The sequence below is a fragment of the Lepidochelys kempii genome, chromosome 21, assembly GCF_965140285.1.
Source record: "Lepidochelys kempii isolate rLepKem1 chromosome 21, rLepKem1.hap1, whole genome shotgun sequence".
Classification (NCBI taxonomy): domain Eukaryota; kingdom Metazoa; phylum Chordata; order Testudines; family Cheloniidae; genus Lepidochelys; species Lepidochelys kempii.
The window spans coordinates 11,554,386-11,573,412 of NC_136400.1; the positions used below are offsets into that span (position 1 = coordinate 11,554,386).

Here is a 19,027-nt window from a genome sequence, read left to right on the forward strand (position 1 = left end):
AGGGCTGTCCCGGCCCCGTGATTCACCAGAGGTTGTGCCATTCCCTCTAGGAGGGCACGTCCCTCCTCCAAATTACCACATTCCCCAAATTCCTCTCCCCTGACACCACCACGTGAACCAGTTGGACGGCTCTGTTAAAAATAACCTAGTGGGACAACCTTCCAGCCAATCCACGCGCCGCAGCATACCAGCCCTGGCCGAGTCCAACTCAAGTTACACCTGCTGTCTGGGGGCAAGGCGCAGGCTCCCTGAGTTCCTGGCAACAACCCTGAGAGACACCCCTTGCCCAACAAGCCCCGGCCCTCCACCGTCTCCCCATGCTCACAGCCTGGCTACAATTCAAATGCTAGAGGTTACCAGAGGTCAAGGTTGCCCCCCTTCCACCGCTTCCCTCTGCTTCTCTATGCTGGGAGCTCAGTCCCTCTGCAATCAGAACACCCCCACCCTGCAAGTACCACAGCAGAGCTACAATGCTCTGGGATCCCTCTGGAAAATCCCATCTTTAATGCCTGCCTGGATAGGTAGCCATGCTGGTGGGCTGGAGAAAGTCTCACCCAGGGAAGCTACAGAATGCCCTGCCATGTCCTGTCTAGGCCCATCGCCGGCAAGAGCTCTGATCCTGTCAGAGCACAGTGGCATCCCAAGGAAAGAATGCTACAGCAGGGGATTGCAAGTGTTTCAGGGCAGGGACTGCTTCATACTGTGTATCTGTACAGGGCCCAGCACAAAGCAGTCCCGGTCTCAGCTGGGACCTCTAGGCCCTACTGTAATACAGCTAACAACGGCCAGCAATACTGTAGAGAGACTCATGTAAGCTGTTGGGAGCGGATGTTACTGCAGAAATCCTCAGAGAAGAAAATACTACTGAATGCTGTAGTAAGGGTCCACGACGTTACTGGTTCCAATGGAGAGTCTGGGGCTAGTGGTAGAGAATACTAGAGTATTCTCTTAGTGGGATACTGGAGTACTGGGAGGTAAGCAGGTTGGGCAGGAACAAAAGGCAATGGGGTAAGAGTAGATGAACAGCACCCCCTTTGCCCAGATAAACAGTGGGGTTCCCTGGCTCTACTGGGGTTAGTCTCCCTCTGGTCACGGCTGACCCAGCCCTGGTTCAGGGAGCCCTCTGTGGCTATGTGACCTGGAGAACCCGCGCCAGGTGTGAGCTAAGCCCTTCTCCTGTGGAGAGGACCCCCCTTTCCCCCTGGATTATGCTCAGCCAATGACTCATTTGCCATTGCTTCCACTATTCCAGCATGGAGAGCCTTGGCTTCTCCATGGGGTTTCTCGTCAGGGGGTCAAACAGGGCGCTCATACAGGCTGGAAATAACGCCCACGAAAAGGGTCAACAGCCCCACCTGGCAAATGGGGAAGCACAAACCCAGGGATTCATTCAAGGCCATGCAGATCATAGACCTGAAGGCCAGAACGGGACCATCATGATCATCTACTCTGACCTTCTGCACATTGCAGGCCACAGAATCTCTTCCACCCCCTCCTGTAATAGACCCCTCACGTCTGGCTGAGTAACTGACATCCTCACATCACAATTTAAAGATCAGAGGCAAGGGTCATGGCGGTTTCAATGCCTCCTCTCCCAGAAGAACTAGGATTGGGGTAGGAAAGCACACAACCTCCCCAAGCCACACTCCTGCAGGCGGACTGGGGTGCACAAGGACTTTGAGCTCGCCCGGCTATTCTGAGCCCCCTCCCAGACTAGAGGCAGACCGGGGCCCACTGTATGTTCGGTTCAACAGACCCCCTCCTTGCTCTCTCCTCCAGGAGGGAGACTAGGAAGGTTCCCCGCAGCCCTGCCTCCAGTTCTAAACACTGCCTACAAAAGAGAGCGGAAGTGGGGAGGGGGTGAGGCAGAGAGAAAGTGTGTGTGGGGGGGATGCAGCGAGATAAGAAGGTGAAAATCAGTTTCTGAACCAAGTGAGGCAGTGTGGAAGAAGAAAGCAGAACCGGGCTGCTGTCTCTTTAAGCAACTGCCAGATGTCTCCCAGGGGCTGGAAAAACCAGTTTGCACACTTGGGTTTGTTGAGTGGAGGCCAAGTTCCCCAGCGGCACTCCAACTATTCCCAGAGAAATCCAAACAATGCACCCGCTTTGGAATCCCCGCGCCTCCGTCCCTGATGCCCTGGGCTAGAAGGGCCCCCGCTGGGCAGCATGAGTGAGGAGCAGGGGTGCAAGGGCTGAAAGGCGGTGTAGCGAAGCAGGTCCCTTTGGGTGGTCCAGAATCTTGGGAGCAGGGGTGGGGAGAAGTCTTGCTTTGCTGCAGGAAGATCTGAGAACAGGGGGAGAGGCGTGGAGAGCCAGTGAGACCAGTGCACGGGAGGGGAGCAGTTAATGGAATGGCCAATGCTTAGGGAAGAACTTAAAAAGGCAGTGTGCTGGCGACTGTCCCCCTCCCCAGAGGTGGCTGCATTTCATGGGTGCTCTGTGCCCAATTGGTAAGGTGCTTTAGGGTCTTTTGCAACTAGAGAGAGAGGTCAGGCATTACCAGCAGTCTGCAATTACCTTCAGCTCAGTGCTGATTCCAGAGGGATTGGTACAAAGACGTGATTGGCCAGTTCTGATCGGTTGTAAGAGTTGTGCCCAGTTTCTCAGAATATGATCAATATAAAACTATCCTAATCCTTAGCCCTTCTCTAGCATCCTCCCAGGATTCCAAAGTGCTCTACAGAGACGAACACATTAAGTGTAAAGTAGGTATACTAGCTATTATAAGGATGGGAGAAACTGAGGTAGAGTGGGTGGCAGTGCTGGGAACAGAACCCAGATCTCCTGAAGCTTAGTCTTGTACCTTAACCACTATTAGACAGTGTTCCTCCCCACCTCCATAAGTCATCCTCTGAGGTCATAACACAGTGTTTATAATATGACAGTCCATTCCCACGGAGACAGGTCTGAGGTCACAAACACTGAGTTGTGACATCACGGGAGGACTCAGCCCAGAGCAGAGAAGGAGGAGACCATGTGTGTTTACACACAGCTCTAGTCATCAGCAGCGAGGGAGGCAGAAAGCCCAGAACAGTTTGAGGGGGTTTAAACCTCTATTTTCCATTTCATTAGAAAGGCCCCGCTCCAGTAGCATATCCCCCCTCTCGCATTGCACAGGGGCTCAGAGTGGCCCATACTGAAATACTGGTGCCATTCCCACCAGCTCCCTGCGTTTCCTTGGAGCACTGAGCAAGTCCAACCTTGTGCTGAGCTGTTGAGACTTGAGAGATCTCAGCAGAGGATGCTGGAAACGGGGTTGGACTTCCTTTTAGTGCTGGAGAAGAGTCCTGGATTGACAACCCTAAAGACTGCAGGAGCATCCCGCGTCTGCATTGGAAGGACCGTCTCGAGGGGAGCGGAGTTTCAATAGCCTCGCCGCTGACAACACCCGTGAAGGTGCCAGTTGCGAAGGTGTTGATGTGGACAACTGACCTGCCAGGAACTGGGCTGAGAGTCACCCAACTCACCGCACAAAGACACTCGCCACCGACCTGGGCCGAACTCCAACTGCTGGCCTGTCCTCGGCGCAGACTCACTCTCTTCTCAGGCAAGCACTTGTTTAGCTTGTCACGCCAACAAAGCAATGGAAACTGGAGCGTGGGCACTGCATCCTACCCCCCTAAACCGTCAATGGGTGGAGGCAGGTACCTGTATCCACAAGGCTTCCTGCTTCCAGCTGAAGATGCTTAATGCGCTGACTTGGGCACACTTGCCTATCTTGTCACACCAATAACGTATTTAAAGTTGAACCCAAGAGGCGATGGGCCCCACTACCCCAAAGCCATCAGTGGGTACAGACTTCCCTCGGCCAGACCCTGTATTGACAAGGCAACCCTGTTCTAGTGGGAGACACCAGGCCAAATCCATGACTCTTTTGGATGAATGTGGCCCATTGGGTTGGAAATGGAAGTGGAGGAGCTTTGAATGGAGACGTGGGGGAAGGAGAAGGCTCTGGGAATGTAGTTAGCTCCCCTCAGGTTGTGGCCCTGAAAATTCAGAGCTGGGGAAACCATCGACATAGGGGGAACTTCTAGGCCAAGCCGCAGTTTGAAAACACAAATCCAAAGGTGGTGCCGAAGGAGCCTCAGAAGCAGAAGGAAGTGTTTTGTTTGTGACCTGCACGAGAGGCTAGACACACCAGCTTTCACGCCCAGCCCCAGGTGTGTGGACTCCCTGCGCAGAGCCTCTCTCTGCCTGCAACTTCACCAAACCAGTCAGGCAGGCAAAGCAGAGAGAGGGAGGGAGGGAGTGAAAAAAAGAGGGAGGGAGGGAGTGAGAGAAGGGAGAGATGTCACAGAGACTGTGGATCCTCAGCATGGGGAACAGAGTTCAACACCACTTGACAGGTCTCAGCCATTCCAAGAGGGCCACCACTCCTGCCCCAGTTTGGCTTCCCTTTCTGTGTCCCCACAGGCCGGTAGGGACACGGCCCAAAATATTGTGGTTGAGACATTAGGTTAGTGCCCCTGGTGCAGACAGCAAGGGCCAAGCCTTGGAAAGTGACTGGGCAGAGGGGAAGGCACCGCTCATACCAAGAGCTCCTAATGCCTCCGTGTCAGAGACGTCCAGGCTTGGGGCATCTGGGGGCTGAGCCTGGAGGAGCAATTCCCCTTCAGAAACTCACTTTTACCTTCTCTCTCTCTCTGCCACCCTCCATTCCCGTCGCCAGCCAGCAGTCACCCAGATGAGGTCAGAACACGGGGGGCTGACACAGGGGGATTTCAATCATCTACTGGATGCGAGAGACTGAACATCAGAGCCTCAGGTGCTGCAGAACCCGCCCCACACAGCTCTCCCAAGGCAGCTCAGTCCCGACCCACCCACTGCATCCCCAGCAATAGGCTCCCAACTTGCTCTGCTGATCAACCTCAATCCTGACCCAACCTGCTTTGCTAGTCAAGGTCTGGGCTCCCCCCGTGCTTGCATCTCAATCCTGAGCCCCCAGCTACTGCCATCTCGGGCACCCATTATCCCCACTTGGACACACACACACACACACTTCCATCAGGCTACACGTATTCTGTGAGCAAAGACAGGACTTTCATCTCCAGAGCCAACCACCGAACACTGGCAGCAAACCCAAGGAAATTCCCTACTCTACCCCTGAACTGGAGTCAGAGACAAAACAGAATAACCGAAGGGATGTATCCTCAATTTAATTGGACTTTGGAGTGGGAATGCAGGGGCAGCATCTGGTTCTAAGGGAGGTGGTGAGCTGCTCTTAGTCATCTTAACTGGATGTTCACTCTGAAACATAATGATGGATATTTGAATAAGCACACAGTGTCTGCAGTGTCCGTTGGGTCAAGCCTGGATCCCTTCTAAAACCAAGTGCGGCCTGGTCTTACTCACCGTACATCTTGCCTTCGTCCGAGAGGATGATTTTCCGCCGGCCGCAGGGGGGGTAGATCGCCAGTGCCTCCTGGAAGCTCTGCTCGATGTCTGGACTCCACACCCCCTCGGCATCATTGTCCAGACTCTTGTCCATTCCCTCCTGTCCATCTTCCTGCCCCTCCCCGGGGCTGCCGCTGGCGTTCCAGCTGTTGGACGCTATTGTGATGGCTGCTCTGGGCTCTGACCCTGAGCCCCAAATGGCAACTCGACAACCTGAGGGGACAAAGCAAAGGTCAGCGATGGATGTCTCCTGACACCCTGCCCCCAGCCGTACACACTAGAGCACACTGCCTCTGACCAGCCAAAGAAGAGCAGGGGGGACAGAGGGACTGGGAGGGGAAGTTCCTCCTCTGCTAGAGATGCCAGCAGTGAACGTATGAGACAAAGGGCTGGGGTGCCGAATGCCGCAGAGACATACTGGGCCCTAAACGCTCGCTGACCAGTGAGCCCAGGGGAGCACAGCCCTCCTCCCCCGCTCCAATAGCGCACCAATTCGGGTGGGCTCCAGAGACAGGATGGAGAAGGTGGAGGCAAGGTGCATTGCCGGAGTGCTGCGCTCAGAGCTCGGGGCCCTAGTGCTGGCAGCAACGCCCCTACAGAAATTACTGAAGCCAGAGGAGAGATGGGTCTGAGGTACATTACAGCGCAGCCCATAGGAACCTCCACCCCGGAGACGCGACCACGTCCCCTGCCCCACATCACAGCCCAGCCCTCCAGGACCCTCCATCCCCAACTCTGAATCCCTCTTCTACCCATATCAAGAGAGGAGAGCAGGGCTTTACTGGGCAATTATCGGCCCATCACGCAAGAGCCAGCTGCCAAGCGACTGGCTCTCAAGGGGTAACTGCACATGGCAGGGAGCGGCTCTCTACCACCTTGAATGCAAAGACGGAAAATAATGGAGCTGGAATACGGCAGTGGTTCTCAAGCTTTTGTACTGGTGACCCCTTTCACATAGCAAGCCTCCGAGTTCGACCGCCCCCTTATAAATTAAAAAACATGTTTTTATATATTTAACACCATTATAAATGCTGGAGGCAAAGCGCGGTTTGGGGTACAGGCTGACAGCCCCCCATATAATAACTTCGTGACCCCCTGAGGGGTTCCAACCCCCCAGTTTGAGAACCCCTGGAATACGGGCTGGTACAGGGGTTCCCAAACTTTTTTTGCTGGGATTTCCCCTTGAAAATATTTCAGGCTGTGATGACCCACACCAGGCCACCCTTACTTCTGCACTGCTGCTGACGGCGGCGCTGCCTTCAGAGCGGGACAACCGGTCAGCAGCCGCCGCTCTTGCAACCCCCCATTTGGGTTGGGCCTCCCCCAGCATGAGAAATGCTGGGCTGCTACATATTGGGCATTAGAGCAGTGGGTATCCCTTCACTGCGGCCCCCCTGCTAGTTACACCATCACCCCACTACTCGCAGGCCATGCCGCTGCCTTGGAGCCCCCCCGGCCTGCTGCATTTCAACATAGTCGGGCCTCAGTGCAGGGACACAGCACAGGCAATGCGGGGGGGGGCTCAGCCTGGTGTGTCTGCCCCCCCCCCCCCCCCCCCGCACAACAACACAGAGCCTGTGCCGGCACTAGGCTCCCTTGCTGAGCATGACACCCCTGCTGGGGGCCCTCTCGTGGCCCAAAGCCCAGCCTCGCCAGCAAAACCCTCTGGGGCCAAAGCCTGCCCCCACCAAAGGCTCAACCCCCCCAGTGGCTGCAATGGGAAGAGTTGGAAGCAAAGTCTGTAGACCGGAGCAGTGTTTGAAATCCCCAGCAAGGATTTTGGGCAGCACCCAGGAGATTTGGATGCCCAATTCCTCTTGAGCTGAATGGGGGCCAGGTGCCCGGATCCCTTTGGTAGCTCTGAAAGACTCAGCCCCCATCTCACTTTGGGATTCTGGTTCAACGTGTCTATTTGGATAAGCCTGACCCTCCCCCTGAAAGGTCGCTGGGTGTTGTGGGTTGGGCACAACAAGCCCATGGGGGGCCTCCGGGGGGAAGCTCCGCTGCCCGGACAGGTTCTGCCAGACAGGCCTCAAACCAGCGCCTGCAACTTCACCTCCCCTCTTGCTCCCCCCTTTCCTGCCCAGCTCCCAGAGCAGGCTCGGTGCACGTTTGGCAGCAGCTGCTGCTGGTGGGGAGCTGAGCGCAGAGGTGTCTCCTTCGGCTAGAGGCTTCCCAGAGGGGCTGTGAGAGCGCGCTAGAGGTCTCCAGTACAGACATCTCCTTTTAAAGGAACTGCAGCAAGCTGCTGGTTCAAGTGCGCAGGGATTCATTTTTTTTTTTTTAAAGTAACTTTTTTCCTGTCTCTCCCCGAGCCCCGTGATGTCACCCAGTCTCTCCCGCTGCTCCCCCCTCCCCGTCCTCCACCCGCACCCCCCCCCCTTCTTTGGGAGCAGTGTGGCCAAATAAGGAGAACAGAATTGGAGCAGTTAGCCAAAGAGAAGGGGGAGGGATGGAGAGGGAGGCTGCTGCGGCTGTTGTGTAGCTTCCCGGCTCCCCAAACACACACACACACACACACACGCGCGCGCGCGCGCCCGGTAGTGGGTACTGCACTGGGACGGGGGGGGGAGGGACAGGAGTTTTTGGGGTGGGAGCATGGGCATGTGAGAGCTTGCAAGCCCAAGGGAGGGGAGCGTAGGTGCAGGCAAGAGCTCGTTAGCTCAGGAGGCAAAGGGGAACAGGGTCAGGGAGCTGCTGTTGAAGGCGGCAAACGGGCTACAGAGCAGCAGGGTAACGCCTGCTAGAGACCGAGAGAGACTTCCCCCTCCCCGTTTCTGCACAGGGTCAGGATGTAGCAGAATTTCTTCTTCTTGCAGCGCACGGAGAAAATATTGAGGCCTTCTCCTCCACAACACCCGTCCCTTGGAGACACCAGGCTTCCTCCCACCCCAGGGGGGCATAGGAACCCCCGTGGCTGAGCACAGGACCCTGCAGCACTGTGCGGGGGGGAATACGCTGAAGTTTTCCGGGCAACTACTGCAAAATATTGCAGGAGAGTCCTAGAAGGGAGGTTTGGAAGGGAGGTGAACCCTCTTGCTTCACTACTGGGGGTCAGGAGGAAGCTGCCTCTGTAGGACCGTCCTCTGAGCCGACTGGGACTGTTCCCTCTTGGAGACAGGATGCTGGGCTGAAGAGATCCTGGGCTGATCCAGTCTGGCAAGCCCTGTGTTCCCAGGAGATCCCACCCAGGATGCTCTAGCCAAGGGTTTGGAACCAAGTCTCCAGCCAGCCATTACTGTTAATATGATAGTAGCTGCTGAAAGCCCCAAGCAGGATGGAGACGGTGTGGTGCTAGGTGCTGTACAAACACACATGCAGGCCTGTGTTAGTGCCCAGGTCTCCCATCGCTGCTTATGGCTGAATTAGTATCCACACACATCTCCTCCTGCTGACCCGACTGGTGGGGAAACCTCAGAGCTCACCCTGAGCTCTCCTTCCAGTCAGGTGACAACACAGTCAAAGCTCTGAGGATTTGGGGCTGGGGGGGGAACAGAAGACGACAGAGCAGGAGTGCGCTCTCTCCTCGCTGGCCTGCCCCACCCAGTTGGAGACACGAGGAGGAAGATCCAAGAGTGGCCCGGCCATGGTGTGAGTGGTAGCCACTGGGAAAACAGTGTCTTGCCAAGCCAAGCAACTCCATTTCCTGGAGGGAGGGTGCAGGCGAGCGGCGAGTCATAGCTTTGACGTACAGTGCAAGAGATGATGAATCCAAGGCTCCACCCAGCCCTTACAAAACAGCGACCACAACAACAACTGGGAAACAAGCAATGCTGGGCTTTCTTTGGAGGTGTGGGGCTGCCTAACCTGATCAGGGTGGGGGAGGGAGGCTGGAGCAAAACATGTCACTTTCCTTCTTTTACATCAGCTTGTCCTTGGAGAAGGCAAAGGGATTCCTTCCCTCAAAATCAGGGCCATGGCCCGCTCCTCTCCCAAATCCAGGAAGCCAGCAAGTTCTGCAGGTCCCTCATATCAGTTCTCCAGTAATGTCAGGGGCCTTGCAGAATCAAACTCTGCTCCCACAGCTTAGTTTGCCATCTTTATCAGCTCCCTCCAATGTGGCCAGGAGATTGGCTGACCTTTGCAAGCACGCTCTCCGGAGGGCACGAGGAGCTGAAAGCTGTCGCAAAGAGCTGGGGTGAGATTTTCCCTTGATGTGCAGAAAGGTTTCAGATTTGACCAAGATGCAAGACCAAGACCTCTTGAGTGTGAAGGTCCCCATTTCTCAGACAGGTCCCTCCAATGGCGACCCTCTTTCCTGGGGCTCATCCAAGCCTCCCACTGCCTCTTTGAGTGCGTATGAGATGGGGTGACCTCACCACTCAGAACAGAGAAGTTACCTTCTCTGGAACCAGCATCCTAGGGGAGTTCTCATTCTCCCAGGAGCTTCAGTAAGTTTTAGCACAGCCCACGAGAACTACCTGCTTCCATCACCATTCCCCAGAGAGATACAGTCATCCACTTTTCACCTTCCTACCGTCTCTCTCTTTCCCCTCCCTCCCTCCTCTCTTCCTTAATCTTCAGGTGCCCTCTTAAGTAACCTACCGAACATCCCACTCAAAACACAGACACAGGGCCAAGAGCTCAAGTAAGGGGGAGGCGAGGAAGCCTGGGGAGCTTAGCTCCCCCATCTCCACTCTAAGCAGAGAGGAGTTCCTGTTTCAATCTGCTTTAATCACTGCGTTGGGCTGGATTCTCACCAACGTGGTGAGACCACTTTGTGCTGTATTACTAGTAGACTCCGACATTAGCATGACATGACCAGCCCATCGCAGAGGGATCCCCTGGCAGCACAGGGCCAGTGAAGAACAACTCTCCCCTGCTGGTATCAGGGTAGCAGAGATGGGGGCATGACCAAAGGAAAGGGCATGTGACCTAGATATGCCAATCACCAGCTGTGGGGGGCAAATTTGTGCCCTGGGCAGCCAGTGAGAGTCTGAGCAGCCTTCAGGAACCAGCCATAAGCAAAGGCCACATCAGGATTTGGGGGTGGGGGGTGCCAAGGGGGGGCTTTAAGGACATTGTAGTGCAGGCACACACATGTGCACAAATACACACCTCCTGACCTGCACTCTCCGCAGAGCAGCTGTCCCACCGCGGGGCCTGTGCAGGAAGAGTGCCCAGGACTGGAAAAGCAGGGATGGCACAGGCCAGAGCTGGTACGTACAGCAATGCCAGCACGATACCTGGGCTCCAAGGGGTGTCTATAACCCACTATATCTAATTCATCAATGCCAGCTGTTTATTCGTTAGGCCCATCACAGTCTCTCTCCCCCACTATTTTATTTTATATTTTATTTTGAGAGCAAGTTTTCTTGCCTGCCTTCATCTCACTTTAGCTCCACACCTGTTCTTGTAGCCGCTCCTTAAAAATCCAGGTAAAAATAAGGAAACAATACATGGCACTGCAAACTCCATGCCCAAACACCAGCACCCCCGTCAGTGCACACGAAGGAATACACATGGCGCTGGGGGGTTCCAATCTCACAGATGCAGCAGTGGAGGGAGGGAACACTTGCGTTTGGGGGAGAATAAGCACGGGGGAAATAGAGGCATACAGAGAGTGTGATCTTACAAACACCAGGGTGACTGTAATGGAGAACGTTCTGCTTTATCAGAGGAAAACTGCGCCCCCAGAGATGGAAGGGACCTATTTAGCCCGGGTCCACACCCCTGTACAAGGGCAGGATACAACAGCACAAGAGATGCTGCATCAAATATTAAAGCAATGATGTCTTTGATCTCCGGCTGCTTAGGAGTCATAGGTTGGGAGGGAAACACGGATGCAGATAGGAGCTATAGTGTGCCATGGAGCCAGGTCCTTAGCGGATGGAAACTAGTGTAGCTCTGGTGACTTCAACAGAGCGACATGGATTTACAGCAGCTCAGAGTCTGGCCTCAGGAGGCAGGTGTAGTGGAAGCTATTCCTGATGGTGGGGTCAGCTTCTGCCTCCTTTACAGAGAGAGGGGAGGTGGGGACAGGAACAAAGGCCCGTGTTTGAGGAGCATTAGCAACATGCTGCCGGACTGGGAGGCAGGAGGACGGAGGGTGAAAAATCCAAGGATGAGGTTGGAAGCTAGGAGTGGAGCTTTGTCCTGGAGACTGGACATGCCCCTATTTACAGGCAAGGGCAAGGTTACAACACGATACAGAATGAGATGATCTCAGAAGCTCCCAAATACATCTCATTTTTAACCTGGGGAAACTCATTGCCAGGGGATGTGGCGAAGGCCAAAACTATAACAGGGTCCAAAAAAGAACTAGACAAGTTCCTGGAGAATAGGTCCATCAATGGCTATTAACCAAGATGGGCAGGGATGCAACCCCATGCTCTGAATGTCCCTAACTTCTTGTTTGCCAGAAGCTGGGAGTGGACCACAGGGGATAGATCACTATAATTGCCCTGTTCTGTTCATTCCCTCTGAAGCATCTGGCATTGGCCAGCCAGAAGACAGGACAGTGGGCTAGATGGACCTTTGGTCTGACCCAGTCTGGCCGTTCTTATGTTAAGCTGGGTCTTCTGACACATGTGCAGGTTTGTTTCAAATTGCACTGGAGACCGTCCCCTACACAGCCTGCTTGCACCAGAAGCCCCAGACGCTAGAGCCATCACAGTTCCTGCCTAGCAGCCAGTGCACGGTGGCATCTGGTTCTCCAGCGCTCTGTCCAGGCTGCTTTTAAACCAACCCAAGCAGTGGTGTATTCACCCCTTCCCCAGAGAGCCTGTTCCACCTCCTGATAAAGATCATAGCCAGGAAGGCTGTCCTGACATTCAGCCTACATTCTCCTTTCCTTATTTCCATCTTCTTACTCCCTTCTAAACAACCCATGACCCTCCTTGGGAATTAAAATACTTCCTAACGTGTCTGCAGGATGTAAGTCCTTTCCTCACTGTTAACTCAAGCTATGCATTTAAACTCTCCTTCTGCAAGGATCTTGCCTGCCCCTCCATTGCTGGGGCTGCCCTCCTCTGCAGTGACATTGGGGCTGAGACCAGCCTGCACAGGTGGTGTATGGCTCAGCCAGACCCTGAATCTCTCCGGACACTGTTGTCAGGGAGAGATCTCCCAAGAAGCCTCTGCACCTAGCATCTTACTGCAGCAGAACTGGAAGGAGGATTCTCACCTGGAGCGAAGGTAAGAGGAGAGGGTTCCTGCATTCCGGAATTAACTAGGAGGAGAGGCAGAAGCATTGGGAACAACAGCCTCTAGCTCCCATCCCGGTCTGCGGGTCTCCCCAGCTCTGTGCCACACAATTGGAGCACAATCAGGTTTGCAATCAGGAGAGCCTCCTGCTGCTGGGGAGCGAAGAGGGGAAGCTAGCTAGGATGTATTGGAGCAGGGGTGGAAGCAGGATTTGCTCCGGAAGAGTTGGGAAGGCAGGAGGATCTGTTGACATAGGGGGTAGGAAGGGACAGCTGGAAGTAAAGGGAAGCTGCCCTGTGAACTGGTTCAGCTCCTGCCTTATGGGTCAGTCCCTGCTGGGCCCACAGGGGAGCCCTTCTTTCCCCGGTCCCCACCCCCCCGCATTTAAAGAGGATAAAAGTTCACAGACAAGCCCAGACAGGAGGCTGCTGGCTGGGAGCTAGTGCAGCGAGCTGCACCTCTCACCTGAAAGACAAAAAGTTTCAGCTTACAGCCTGGGCGTGACCTCTCCTGGTGCAGAATCCGCTCCTGCTGACAAGAAAGCCAGGGGGGGAAATCCAAGGCTGCAAGTTCCACTTCGATTTCCCCCTGCGGGGAGTTTCAGGCAAGAGCTCACACCCACCTGCTGCTCTCTGCCTAGGCAAGGGGGGAGGGTGGGGGAGATCCCGCCAGAGCAGCAGCCCTGCAGTTAGAAAGGGGGCCCCTAATGTGGGGTGCGGAGGGGAGAAGGAGCAGAGGGGAGAAACTGGCTTCCCTGCTCTGTGCCAAACCTGTTCACGTGGCTCCAAACACCCAAACACATGGCTTTGTTGTCTAAGTACCACGTTCACCACTCTTAGGCCTACAGAGTTCCATGCAGCTGACTCGAGGTCCTGCCAGGGGAGGATTGCCCCAAAACTCACCATTGTGCAGGGCCAGCCACTTTCCTCTCCAGAGGTGGCTGCATTTTGGGGCTGCGTGTACATCTTTGTATGACCCTGTGGGATCCTTGAGGACAAGAGGCATCACACAAATGCAAACTACCATCAAGTGAAATGGGGATAGCTGGGATCAGCCCTTGCAGTAACCCACAGGGTGGGAGAGGAACAGGAGAGAGAGAGATGGAAGGGAAGCCATGGGGAGGGTGTATTATATTGCCACAAACTCCTATGGGGAGAATTCTACCAAGCCCCCTAAGAGAGACATTCACCAGACTCCACCACAGGTGAAGCAGCCAAACGGCAGGGCTGGCCTGGCCTGGCCTGGCCACGGTCAGACACCCGAGCAAGGAGCTGTACAAAGGGCCTGAGAAAGAGGTGGTCACCGTGACCTTCGGGAAGTCAGACAGACTCACTCCCCATTCCCAGCCCCAGAGACAAGCCAAGGCCAGGGCATTCAGCTACCAGAGCATCCGGGAGGTTTCCCAGCTCGGCGGGGCGAGCTCCCACCGACTCCGCCTGCTCCCTCGCTCTGCGGCCCCATCCTGGGGGAGACAGCATTGAGTATATTTATAGCACAGGGGGAGGGATGGAATTCGATTGCCAGGTTCAAGTCTCCAGCGCAGCAGCAGCCTGCTGGCCTGGCACAGCTCTCTGTCAGAGGGGCCGGCGAGCGGAGAGAGGCCTGGGCTGGAGCAGAAATCCAGAGGGGCACAGAGCAGAACCATCATCCAAGTGTCCCCCGCACCCCCTGGGACATCAGGATTTTAATGGGTCACATTTAGAGCTGCTCATGAGAGCTTCCCAGCCAAAGCACAAATCCGAGGGAAGGTTTTCAGGAAATGCACCAAGCAACCCACCCTGTTTGTGGTGTGAAAGTTGTTTGGGAGGGGGCTTGAGAAAGCCTGTATAGATCCCCCATTGTCATGGGAGCAGGCTGGGAGGGGGCCTCCAGCCCCCCATGGTCATGGGAGCTCAGAGGTGAGGGGGCTGGAAATACTTATAGAACTCCCCTGGGCTCACCCTCAGGCAACACGGACATCGACCCAGCATTGCCAGGAAGCAGACACACACTATAGATCCTGTGTGGTCATGGCAGGCTCATCACCATGGGTGTGGGGCCCTCAGTAAGGCCCGGCCATTTGCGTAACTCCAGGATGATGCCCCCCACAGCAACGTCAGCAGCAGGCCAGCAGCCCGGCTTTCTGCCCGAGGGGAGCCGCAGATAGCAATTTGGGAACAGGAGGAAGCAGCCTGGTGGTCACTGGGCCCCTGCCACTCGCATGCCCTGCACTATCGCAGTAGAGCTCCCATCCTACCAGATGCTGCCCCTGAGCCCCAGACTACTCCACAGGAGAGCAGGGCACTGACAAAGATACAAAGATGCCTTGGCTGGGGAAAGCACTGGGGCAGAGCTGGGGAGAGACGGGGTCTCTCAGCAGGACTGACAGGAGTCTTTGTGCCTTGGATTATTCAGCCCAGCCTGTCCCTGTGCTGGGATCAAGCAGGCACTTCAGGGAGCTAGGTGATACAGAGAGTGGGTAGCAGCCACTGGGGACTTTGCAATCAACTAAAAATCTGAGGGATGGGACAGGAGGGTCCCCTCTCCCAATTGTGGGAGACTCTGCCTCACTGGAGCTCGAATGCAAGGAGCACTTATTCAGAGACCCAGCAGAGCTGAGGTCCTGCTCACTCCATGAAGGACCCCCCAATGATTCCTGCAAGAGCTGGGGCATTAACCCCAGCAACCTGACTGCAGTTCCAGGGCGGCTACCTGAACGAGCCCACCCCATTGTCTAGAACTCCCCATCTCATTCGTCCCTTCCTCTCCTCAGGGCTGTAGTGCAGCAATGCTGTGTGCCGCCAGACAGCTGCTGCATTCCACCCCAGAGGTGGCTGCAACTCAGCGATGCCAAGGTATACACAGCCCAAGGAGGACTTTGGGATCTTTTGAGACAGGCAGCACTACTGGAATCCAGAGCCATCGGGGGCGCAAACATTTCCCTTCGAGTACCGTGTGCCCGTGTAATGGCCCCAAGCCATTTCACACAGCAGCTCTCCGGCCCCTCCTCATGCGTCAGAGTGCTAGCCAAGAGAATGCACAGCCCCAAAAGCAGGCTCTGAACTCCAACAGGAGGAAACAATTTGCAAGCACGCAGAGGACTTCTTTAATATGCTTCTAATTTCTGGAAGGAGAACGCTTGCCGGGGGCACTCTCCATGATACTGCCTCTCAGCCTCTCCCCCACGCCCCCTCCCCAGCCTTCTCCCCCACCTCCCCAGCTCTTCCATGTTTGTTTTGTCTGCATGTTAATACATTTTATCCGACTGTGTGCACGGGAAGGAAATGGGGGAGGGAGGCAGGGATGGGGCAGGAAAGCCAGGCTGCCACCTGCAAAGCCTGAGGGGGAAGGAGGGGGCAGTGCAGCTCAGAAGGTGAGAAGGTGGAGTGGTTTCAGGGGAGCCTGTAGGGAGAAGGAATCCCCAGATTCACAGTGCTGCATCCTACAGGGGTGGCAGGGAACAACAAGGGGGTGTCCGTGAAGGGAGGGTGCTTCTAAAATCCTCGATGGCGAGGGATGTTGGCGTAAGAAATTAAAACAGCCACGGGAATGACCTGCTCTGGTTCTTTCACTGTCTCTACGGCCTGTGGGCTGGGATAGGCCACATCCGATGCTCTTTACAGGGCACACAATGGTCGATTCTGTCCACAGTGGGGTGAGAAGCGTTGTCAACGCCAGCTTGGGGAGAGGGGAGTTGACCTGCTTGACACCCAGCGTCCAACCTGGCAGCTCTCGTGAAAGGCCCCACACACCCTGGTTCCCAACGCCACTCCTGAGCCCCTCCGCACTGTCCCAAGCATCGGTGGAGGTGGGGGGGACTGCCAGTACTCGCCTCTCCCCAAAGACAGAGTGCGTGTTATTGCTGCCAGCCCAGGGATCTCAGATCCTCACTCGTGGTGACTGCACCACCTGGCCAGCCCTCACCAGGAGATCTCCACCCAGCAATCACATCCTCAGCCTGCAGCCCTATCACCAGGGCCTGTAACCTCACGCGCTGGGGCTGGGGGATCCCCAGGTGGGAGAGTGCCAAGGATGCTGCTGGCAGCGCTAGTGGCTCAACAGATGGCACCCCAGTGGAGCCCTAGGAGGTACATTGCCTTTCAGAAGTCCTGGCCATGAAAGACCTCACAGCAGTTTTTCCAAGAGTCAGGGTGTTAATCCTGGTGTCCTGGTCAAATGGCAGGTTGGGTGACCACATTCTGCAGACCCTAGCCACCCCCCATCCCTGCAGTTTCCATGGGAGTAGTTTCCGGTCACTACTTCCCCTCCTGGAAAACACTCCCACATGCTCCACCCCAGAAGTGGTTGCCTTTCAGCAAGGAATAGAGCAATCCCTGCCTTTAGCTTGAACAGCAGTATGGGATCCTGGGGAGGGTGGTGGAAAGCATTATATTCATCAGCAGAGCACACCACCAAGGTATTTCTACCCAACAGCTCTCCCACAGGGACCAAACCTCAGAGACTAATCGATACTAATGGTTGGGGGCTTGTGATCTTTTTCTAAACTGTTACCGAGCTGCAAGGCCCTTTGATATTTAGGGATTCCCATTGCTCAGAAGCAGATTTCACTTCTACCACTTGCTACCATCAGGGTATATCCCTTTGCAAGGAACCTGCCTGCAGAAGGGACTTAGAAATCCAAGCCACTGATGTGGCACTATAGGCTCCGTAAAAGCAAAGTTTCAGAGGGAAGTGTAGCTCAGTAACAAGCCAGTTAGCAAGTGCCTGTCTCTCTTGCCCACCTCTCACTGGATCCATCCTCCTTTTCTGCATTCCCACCCCACCCCACCACTCAGACAGACAGGGGAATGGATGCCGAAGGGCCCCCGGACGGTCCAGACTTGGAAGTCCTGGGACTCTCCCAGACACCCCTCCCCCCGACTCCTGCTCCCTTGTGAGACAGCCTGAGTAATTTCCTTTCCTCTATCACTTCCTGTCTTTTCCGGCCTGGCATGGAGCTCAGGAAGCAATCGGCGTGAGGAAACCACAAGAGGCCACGTGGCTGCGAGGCCACGAGGGATGCAGCGCCGATGAATGGTGGCTCCCAAAGTGACAACAGACTGGAGAGAGGGCCTGGGTCTCCCAGGCAACCACCAAGTCCATCCCTTCCCCTTTAGGCTCCTTGTGTCCCCCGATGCGCTGGTCACCTCCTACCCACCAGTTACAAACAAGGGCCCAGCCCCCAGCCCGTGCACAGCGAGGCAGATGGCCACCAACCCCATCCTAACAAAGTTGCTCCTCACAGAGGAACTTTCCTGCCCAACACTGGCCCTCACCCACCAGCGGGCGGTCTAGCAACACCCCACAGCCTGAGTGGGCAGGCATGGCACCCTCAGAGACCAACCACGGCCGTACCCCATTTGCCAACCGGGGCCACCCCTTAGGGCTCTCAAAGCGCTTTATACCGGGGGTAGAAGTACTATTCTCCCCATTACATGTATGGGGAAACTGAGGCACAGAGCGAAGAAAGGGCAGCCAGAAACAGAACCCCAGTACCTTGCTTAGTGGCCCATCCCTCCCCTGCTACGCACCAAGCTCTCGCTCGCTGAGGAGACAGTACTAAGGGGTCTGCAAAGCTCTGCAAACAAGACCTGGCACGCCTCTCCTTTTTTCCTCCATTTCCATGACACCCCACAACATCACAGGGCAGTCGAAGGATGAGGCGGACCCAGCATGGACTCTCTCTACACGTCCCCTCTGTCCTGAAAGCCGCTTCTCCCCAAGGAGGACACTATCTGCTCAGTGCTGCCAGCGTTTCTCATGCCCTCCCACGATTAGCTTACCGGCTGCCACATCATCCCAGCCTCACTCCTCCTGTCCATCCGCTTTTGTGCCAGCCCGACACCAGCGAGGCGTGGAGACGGGACACCAGGGAACCGAGGCTCAGAAGGAATGGGGCTTAGGCCTTTTCACTAGACCCAGCACCTCTCACCAGCTCAGGAAATGTATCTTGAATGGGTCAAACCCCACAGGGCCCCTAGTCCCCCTCAAGTCAACGGGGATCTGCCTGGGGAAGAACCGAGCCGGGATTGCAGCCTCTGGTCCATATTTTTTAAAGCAAAGCAGCTGTTTCTCCGAGCCTCGCTGCTAGGTAGCGGGGCAGCTCTCTTGGTTCGAACTTGACCACATAACCTGGCAGCGGGGGTGGCCCATTTGCTTTCTATCCTGCTTAACCAGAAGAGGAGCTTCACTGATTTACATTTTAATAAAAGCTTTTAAAGCATTAATTATTTTATAGATTATGAAACTAGTTGGAAACTAAGTCTTGGACTGGCCTCCTCCAGCGTCACCAAGATGGCCACCACCAGGAAAGGGATCATCTTATTTACACAGCACCCTTGGGCCCAAAAGGCTTTACAAACTGTAGGCCTGTTCCCAAGAGGCCCGACACTCCCACTGTATCATCCGCCATGAATTAATGGTGCTCAGCACACCTCGGGATCAAGCTCCTACATACTGGAGTCACTTCACCCATCACTGAAACGCAGCCACGTCTGAAACATGGCAA

General features: G+C 55.4%; 1 protein-coding gene across 5 annotated transcripts in view; it reads right to left on the reverse strand.

Moving 5' to 3' along the window:
* The window catches only part of TEAD3 (TEA domain transcription factor 3), a 57,307-nt gene that overhangs the window by 25,078 nt on the left and 13,202 nt on the right, over window positions 1-19,027 (reverse strand). For 3 of the 5 annotated variants that reach the window (XM_073319794.2, XM_073319795.2, XM_073319796.2), the window contains exon 2: window positions 5,353-5,607. In XM_073319794.2, the coding sequence (XP_073175895.1) occupies window positions 5,353-5,488 (136 nt within the window). In that variant the 5' untranslated portion in view covers window positions 5,489-5,607. Of the gene's footprint in view, window positions 1-5,352; window positions 5,608-19,027 lie in introns of those variants that run through there. The other 2 variants (XM_073319793.2, XM_078849775.1) reach the window with 1 other exon arrangement.